Raw genomic sequence first — 8,877 nt, forward strand, 5'->3', positions numbered from 1 at the left:
TGTACGGCGCTAACTATAAATATGCACTACGGTAGGACATTTCGACAAGGCAGCACAATTTGTCAGAACACATTTGCTAAAGTAGTGGGTCAAAAATTACTTATAAGATTTGAAGTTTCGGCTCCTTTTTTGCAATGATTTACGACCACACGTAAGAATCAGTCCTCTTAGAAGGCTTTGGTTTACACTGCTAGCCGTGTTTACATTGACACAAAACAAACTCATGTTGCGTGCTGTGCCTGCGTCTGAGAGACTGTTTGTCTTTGGTTGATGCTGGGCAGTATTTAATGTGAATTTTTCAAAGCCTGATAATTATCCACGGTTTTAATGATAATTAAACTTTGAAAGGGTAATAATAATCATTGGGTATTTTGCCATGGTTTACCATGAAACCTGTAACCGTTTCATCCCTAACCGATACCGATACTACTTCTATGTAACCTTACAAACTTTTAGCCCTGATACTTATACAATTCCACTTTTTTTAAGCAAATAAACAAGTAAAACACACCATGCTTGATGGAATGGCATTTACTTGTTGGATTTACACTGTTTATGCGTTGTTACCTGGATTATTTGTGGCATACGGGTGGAAGTAAAAACATAGGAAGAATTCCAACTAGTATATCACCCAATACCACTGCATTCCCACAAAATACTGGTGTTACAAAATTGGCCATGAGCATTTTTACTGCTGCTTGTCAATCCACAACGTCAACATGTTAGGTTCCCTCTACTGGTACGCATGCACCCATCATTGTGCGCATTAGAAATTGTTCTGTGGTATCGGTCATAGGTATCAGTATCCTCATCACTGATAAAGATACTGCATTCAAATGCCAGTATTAGCAGCGATACCAATACTATACCAGTATCGGTGCAAACCTACAAGGAAGTTAAAAATGTGTGGCAGGGCCTTCCTTCAATGCCAAAGTTTTCCCATAAAAAATCACTTCCTTAAAGCCATACTGGACATTTCAGCTACAGCACCCCTTCCCCTGGTTCTGTAAACCAGATGCACATCAGCGGACTGCCAGACCAGATTGCTGCTGCCCTCACACTCTACCGCTATATCTATAAAAAGACCTATCCAATATCAAGCAATCTCTCCTTTCTACGAGTTTCTCTGGACCTCTCGCTCTTCACCAATCTCTTTATTTCTGTTTCTTCCATGATCGAAAACAAGAACATGAGGAATATTTTGACAGAGAAAGAATGGGTGCAGGTCAAGACATGAGAACACATTCAGCATGTGTGCCTGGCAACATCTCCTTTGAAAAGCAAAGAGAAAAAAAACGCAGTCTTATAGGCATCTGGAAAAGATTTTCCAGAATTAAACCCAGTGTGTTTTTGAGAACTCCACTAGGCCTGAATTAAAGGAATAATTCAGCAAAAATTCTAATTTACACCTTTTTCCTTTATCCCTAAATGTGTTTAATCAGATATGCTTGGGCTATGACTTTTGCAGCTTCTTCATTTTCCTCTGGAGGCTAATGTAGCTAACAAGTGATGAAAGCCTATATCCTACAAATTAGCATAATGCGAACTGCATGCCAAATACATCACACATTTAGCTAAAACATGTTTTAAGTTTTTAATGTAGTTGCTATGTGATTTCTGACTGTACGATAGGCTTGTGCCTGGTGAATGTTCATTGGGTTACCATGGTAACAACCAACAGTGACAGTAAAAGCTCACTTACCACTAGTTTAAAAAAAAAAAAGTTAATTTATTCTGTGCAAACCATAGCAAGCCAGCAGTATTTCCACACGTGAACATAGCTGAACTTTTAGAAATTGAGTCATGTGATTTCCCACATTAATGCCACATTGATTGTATCTAACACTGATGAGATTGCTGTAGAAACGCAGCTGCGCTGGTTAAACATGCTTTGTGCTGCAGGCAGATATCATGCCCGTATAAAAAGCCGTGTACTTTTTAGGACATCCTCACACCACAGCGTCAAATTTCAGTCTGAAAAATTACTTCTGCCTCAGGAAAAACACATAATAAAAATATGTCTCAGCTCTCGTTCATCAGGCAAAATGGCTTCCTAGAGAAAGGAAAAGTTGCCACAAACTTTCAGATGGCAAAGTTCGTGTGACATTTGCACTAGATTAATTATAGGTTCGTGGCCAAATTAAAAATGACAACATACTACAACCACTTTTACTGAATTGGGTTGAGTTGCTTCCAGTACTTCTTAGCTACACTAGCACTTTCAATACTACCTTATATCTAACTTACATTTCACTTACATGTTTTTAGATGTTTTATTCAGCATTTTAAGAATTTTGTGAACAAGCAGTTATTAAATTGTTAATAATATATTGTAATTATTGATCTATGTCATTCTTTTTGTCAAGTTATCCGGCTTCAGATTTAATCTCCACTTTTGAAACAGCTCTGTTCATCCTTCTGGTCATCTAAAATGTATTCATTTTTATTTACAACTTCACAGTGTCTTACTAATAATTTGAAACCTCCTACATTTCACAAGCTCAGCATGTTAGAATCATTTCATACATGTGTCTGCAACCAAACTGGTTTTATACTATTTAAAACAGTGATCCCAAAGTTTTGTACTGTATTATGTATTAGCCTCGTAGCTCCAGTACAAAACTAAAAAAGCAAATTCTTGACATCGAACGTGTTTTGGCTGACTGACTACATGTGAGCCATGGGGGGAAACAGTATAACCTGCCAAAGCAAAAAATCTAACTGATAAAGCATAAGAAGGCACAGACATCCAATACAGTCAAAACTTTACAGGTCAACTTTATAAAAATCTATATATGAAAATCAATTTTATCTGCTCGTCAAGGAAAAACCATAATCTGCTTTCCAAAACAAATAAAACTTACTTCGTAGTTTTGAAGTAAAATGGTTATTAGCATCCATTTTTCAGACTGAGCAGATGATGCATTTTGACGGTTTTGGTGAGTCACAACTAAAGTGACCACTCTATCTCAAAAAGTGTAAATGTAGCATTTAAAAAAACCCTTTTATACAGTGACAGATAGGTCAGAAAAAAGGTTTATGGGGTGAGATTCCCCTTTGCAATAGACTCTTTTCCCCAGGATACCACAAAATTTGTAAAAAACAAACAATAAATGATAACATTTACTAAAATGTGCAGATACAAGTAAATTAAAAAAGTGTGGCAGGAACCAAGATTACTTTCCCAAAACTGTATCAAAAAGAAACTGAATGGATTATGAAAAATCTGCGACTGTGAAGTCCCCTAGAGCTATTTCACAAAAGGAAATGAAAGTAATGAAATGAAAACCCGATTCCCTTGATACAGTCTTAAATTAAAACCAAAACATATGGAACCCATCCAGCCCCACACAGTAATGGAGTATTTTATCATCTCCCTGAATTAAATCACAAATGTTACTGGCAAGCTTCCTGATATGATATTCACAGTACAGCCTGTCAGCTTCAGAGGTTAAACTGCAATTCTCTTCATAAAGTCTTACGATTTATGATGACCTCATGATGCATATTATCCTAAGTGGTGCGGCACAAAGGCTCATAAACCAGCACAGTCTCTGACCACCGTAGAGCAATTTCAGAGGATATTGGCACACATGTGACACTAAAATGAAACTGAATGCTAAACGTGGCTATTCTTCCTCCGAGTCCTGTTGGCAGACTGCATTACACGTGCCTCCCCGATGCTACTGTGCCTCAAGCACAAAGCAGCAGGGTGACTTTTTGACACAAAGTGCAGGAACTGGCATTACATTCAGGCACTGACCCTGTGTACATGGGGCAAAGTAAATCATACAATATTGCTGTCACGGGTAAACCTGTTACAGTATCTCAAAACCAGCACTTTTTGTGAAAAAGCAAACTGTGTTTTGGCCCATTGTGGATTGTCAGCAGGCTTAGAGTGGACTTTTCAGATTCCACAATTCTAAAACGCCTACAGTGCATTAACTCTTTAATGCCCTCACGAAATAGAGCGGTTTCTGTCTTTTAATCTACTCTCCTTTAACAAAGTGATCTCACAATTGATGTGCATCAGAACATAAACCTAACAAATCAGATTTTTGCAAAATATATAAGCAAATATATAGGGCTACACCGACACCACTTTTTCCCCCTCCAATACCTGACCCTTGAGTATCCACCGATACAGAGTGCCAATATTGATGCTATCTATTTTTAACCTAACTAGTGAAGGGACATGGATTTTCTTCCATAATCAAACTTGAATTTTAATACAGAATATTATTCTTAAGAATATATGTATTACACCTAGGAATAATGGGTCTTTGGGTTTTAAGTCTCTGTTAGGCTTGTGGTATGTTCCTTGAGAAGGACACTGTAACATGAGATAAGGACTTACGCCCATCACCAAACTATTCTACCAGACATGGCGGTAGCCTATGGTACAAGTGATAGAACTGGGTGTTTCCATCATTGTAGAACCAATTGGAAGGTGACCATTTGGGAACCTTTAAGGCCTTAGGCCTGACTGAGAGCAACTCTTGCTCATCTTGCTTTTGTTTTTGAGCCCATCCATGTCTGCATTATAATAGTGTTTGACGTGTAATGACAAATAAGCAACTGTATGTGTAGAATGTACAATTTACATCCAATTTGCATAAGGGTATAACTGTTTTGACCAAGTCTGTGTTAGATGGGGAAGACACCTGCGGGTGCTCTAACCCCCACTACTTTCGCTCTCTCTCTCTCAACTATTAGAATTATAGCCTGCTGATTTTCTTTAAGCTTCTTTATCTGCTTATGTCTAGGTTAAGCCTGAGGTTATGAGTGTTTGTGTGAAGGTGTAAACCTGTTGAGATTACTTTTTTCCTAATTTTATCCATTCTTTAATTGTATTTCCTTTTTTATATATCACATCACAGAAATAAACAGACACACATTTCTACCTTTTTTATCATGATCTTCCTGTGGTAAATTACCTAACAGCAAAACACTAGCTTATAAGTCCTGATATTATATTATTCCACTCAGTATTTGCTATTTTATAATAAACAATAAGAATAACCACAGATTAATCTGTGGTCTGTACATCCAAGCACGCAGCAGTTTCTCTGGCTCAGCAAAAATGGTGCTGAACATTGTTTCACATCCGAATTTCTCAAGTCTTTTGACATCTACATGCGTCTTGTTCACTCGTGCTTATATCTCCAAAAATCATACTCTGCAGGAGTAAATATTACAGTCTTTCACGCTGTCATTAGCAGCGGTTGCGTATTTCTCGGCTTGGTTGCAGCAACAGGGTGCGAGACCGCGCTGCTGCATGATGCAGCTGACCAACTGTAGTGCTTCGCAGACAGGGCTGGTGGACACACAGACCCTGCAAGTGGGCTGATATGGTAAAGGCTAAATCATGGCTAAAGACTGTCATTACCCCCGGAGACTGGCAGATCCTTGCATATCTCTAATGTTTGCATCCTCAACAACAACCAGGACTAAAATTAACTGGCTACACAGAGTGAGATGTAACTGGCTACACAGAGTGAGACGAGTGATTACTGAAAGAAGCGTCTCAGACATTCAAGTAAGGAGCTCCTGTTAATGTGTTTCCGCAGTTTGTATGTTGCGTTATCTGGTGTATTTGTGACATATCAGCGAAACTAATATCTTAGGAAGAATTCCAACTGGTATATCATCCATTACCACTGCCTTCATATAAAAGTTGAGTTCCATCTACTGGTGCAAATGCACGGGACATTCAGCGGCACGTATGTGAGCCAGAAATTCCTTTGTGGTATTAACTCCAATTGTTCTGAATTCCATTCTAAATGTGTGGAAACACTCACCCAGAAACTATCAAAGTGCATTCCACAACTTCTTTTATACAGTGACAGAAAATTTTATCACACAGGAGTTTCCTTTGCACATGCTGATCCATTTTACTATAGCCAACGTGGACATGCTCATGGCTTGACAGCAGCTCTATTTTAATGGGTTAAAAAGAAGACAAAACCAAAGTCCCCGAATAGATATGTTTGATAGGGTTGTGGTAATATACAAAAATAGAACGAAGCACAAAGATTTATGTCAAAAATGGAAAGACAGGGTCTTTTGTGGTAGGCCATTTAGACTGAATACAGTAGACAATGCTTACAAGATTCCACAAAAGTGTACCATGAAGACACCATAAAGGCTGTAATGAAGTCCTAATGGTGTACTGGATCACATGAAACTGCTACCAATGAATGAATCATGTTCAAATCAAATCAAGCAGGAAAAAAAAATGCTGAGCCACATTTATGACTGTGGCAGTAGAAAGTGCCTCTGCATTTAATATGATTACAAAGGTTGGTCTGCATACAGTACAGTCCATGTCTGAATGTTGTGCATTTGCCTCTTGCAGCTACTGAATGACACAGACAGCTCTCATAACAAGGTTTCATAAGCACAGCTAGTTAGATAGAACAGTTATGAAATTTCCTCTCCCTCTCTCTCTCTCCCTCTCTCTCTCTCAGACACACGGTTAAAAAACAGTAACATCAGAATCAGTGCTGCACTCTTGCCTTGTTTCCGTTGCCACACAGTTAAGTCATCGCTCAGAGTTTCGGTGTAAACTTTTTCACTTCCCTTTTGAGCCTGCTCTCACTCTCTGACAGTTAAATATCTTGATCATCTAATAAAAAAAGCCAAAAATGTTCCGAACTAAGGGTCTGGCTTTGAAACGAAACTACACGAGCACCTCTTTGATATTACTTTTCACATTTTGTACAGTTGAAGTTCTGCTCTAATGTGGCGATGTGCCACTCTTTCTCTTTTTCCACTCTCTTTCTCTTTCTCCGGGCGGAGAGTCCCACAACATGACCTACATTGCGTTTGCAATTATGTTCGCTAACATGGCCACAACACAGCGAGCTCAGACACGCTTTTGTTTTAGTTCTTCTTCTCTGAAAAGTTTTGGGAGTCTCTGCTGAAAGGCTAAAATGTATAAAATGACTATATACAAACTGCTTACTTCGTTTATAGCACTGTTTACAGATCTGGGATCAGCATGTGGATCACTCAGAGTCATGTGCTTCAATTTGAGGGCTGGTTAAAGGAGGAGTCCACCAACTTTTTTTTTTTTAATTTTTGGCATAACTCAGCTTTTAAGCAGTCATTAAAAGTGGATTGCCTCGCAGATGTACCGTTCTAGAGAAACGTACCGAGTCACAATTTCAGTGTTGGTGATAGGAACCAGATGTCTGAATAGTTCAGTGTCTCTAAAAGCTGCACAAAAGTTTGATATAAAACTGGTTATGAATTTGCTGCCTGATGTCTGAGACATCTTCACCCCCGGTTCCTATCATCACCTCAATAAAGAAATCAGAGTCTGTACGTTTCTCTACAACAAACCATTTAACATCGAATGACTTTGTTTACATCTCAACGATTGACGTATACAGAAATTTTGAAAAATCGGTGGAATTTCCCCTGTATAACAAGGCCCGCGTCCCAAACCCCATACTGCTGCACTATGCATACGATACTAATGAATCCACCGCTAACGGTGGGATACTATATTTGACATACTTAACCTAGTATGGTAGTTAGCGGACTACGGTTTGGGACTCAGCCCTTTAGGGTGAACTACTTGTCGGTTTCGCTGAAGTGACTGACAGCTTAATTTCAGCGCCCAATAAAACAACTTCCTCAACTTCCAGAAAGTTCGTTCCGTGTCCATCAGCCTAATGAAGTCAGGTCTTACCTGCTATATCCCATAACTGCAGTCGAACTAATGTTTTGCTGTCCCAGTTGATGACTTTGAGGGCGAAATCGACGCCGATGGTGGCTCTGTAGTGCTGGGAAAAGAGCTGGTGGACGTATCGTTTGATGATGCTTGTCTTTCCCACACCCAGCTCCCCAATCACCAAAACTTTGAACAGATACTCCTTACACTCGGACACCGAACCGCCAGCCATGCTGTTGCTGCTGCTGCTGCTGCGAGTGAGTGACAGTTAGTTAGTTGTTAAGGGAGGGGGAGACGACTGACTCGACAACTTTCCACAACCACTTCCACTTTTCTTTCCCCTCAAGTTGGTCTGCTAAAGCGTCAACGGGTTAGTCGGACTCTGGGGAAAAAAGAGGTGGTATAAGGGAAAGCGGAGAGTCTGCCCCTCTCTCTCCTCCTGACGGACAACCACCTGATAAGTCACAGGACCCGGAAATCTCCAAATCTCTCACACGGGCTAGGCTAAACTTTCCTGTTGTGTTTCCCTGAACGTCCGCGTGCGAATGGGCAAAAGTGACTGTGCTAGCTGAGAAAAGATGGGGTTATCCAGGATGGAGTCAGTTTACCGTCGTCGTTCCTGTCCTAATTCGGTTATGGCGTTTTCAGAAAAACAGCTAAATCAGTTACAGCGCTAGAAAAGAGCGGAAGAGAAGTAAACAAAACGTAGACAGTCAACTAACTGACCTAACACTGTGAAAGGTGGAGTGGAAGTAGTCCAGTTCAGACAGCCAGCTAAGACACAGTGAGTTAGATACAAAATATTTATTTTACAGCATGATTTGTCCTGGCAAAAAAAGAAATAAAGAAAAAGAAATAAAGAAAGACATTTCTAGGTTTGACCATGTAAACAGGTGATAGCTATGTCAATTACTTTTTACATTGAACAAATGAATCAACTCCAAACAACTAACACAAAAAAGACTTAATATTACAATTTACAATACTTATTACAATACTTAATATTGGCTATTTATGTTTTTTGAGAGTTGCATTCTAATAGTACTATATGAAATTTACTAGTAAATTAAGCAGTTACAGTTGCAAATTCATAATTCAACACAAGATTTACTGGTAAATGCTACAAGTTACCACTAGAAGCAACTACCCATAGATAAAGCTTAAAAATTCCAAAAAGAAATACGGATGATTTGTAA

At 39.2% G+C, this 8,877-nt stretch overlaps 1 protein-coding gene across 1 annotated transcript in view; it reads right to left on the bottom strand.

Annotated features, from left to right (window-relative positions):
• The window catches only part of rab32a (RAB32a, member RAS oncogene family), a 33,302-nt gene extending 25,073 nt beyond the window's left edge, over positions 1 to 8,229 (bottom strand). Inside the window, exon 1 of the mRNA XM_036582307.1 lies at positions 7,700 to 8,229. Coding sequence (XP_036438200.1) covers positions 7,700 to 7,913 — 214 coding nt within the window. The 5' untranslated portion in view covers positions 7,914 to 8,229. The remainder of the gene's footprint in view (positions 1 to 7,699) is intronic.
• Between the last annotated feature and the right edge of the window lie 648 nt (positions 8,230 to 8,877).

The sequence above is a fragment of the Colossoma macropomum genome, unplaced genomic scaffold, assembly GCF_904425465.1.
Source record: "Colossoma macropomum unplaced genomic scaffold, Colossoma_macropomum, whole genome shotgun sequence".
Taxonomy (NCBI): domain Eukaryota; kingdom Metazoa; phylum Chordata; class Actinopteri; order Characiformes; family Serrasalmidae; genus Colossoma; species Colossoma macropomum.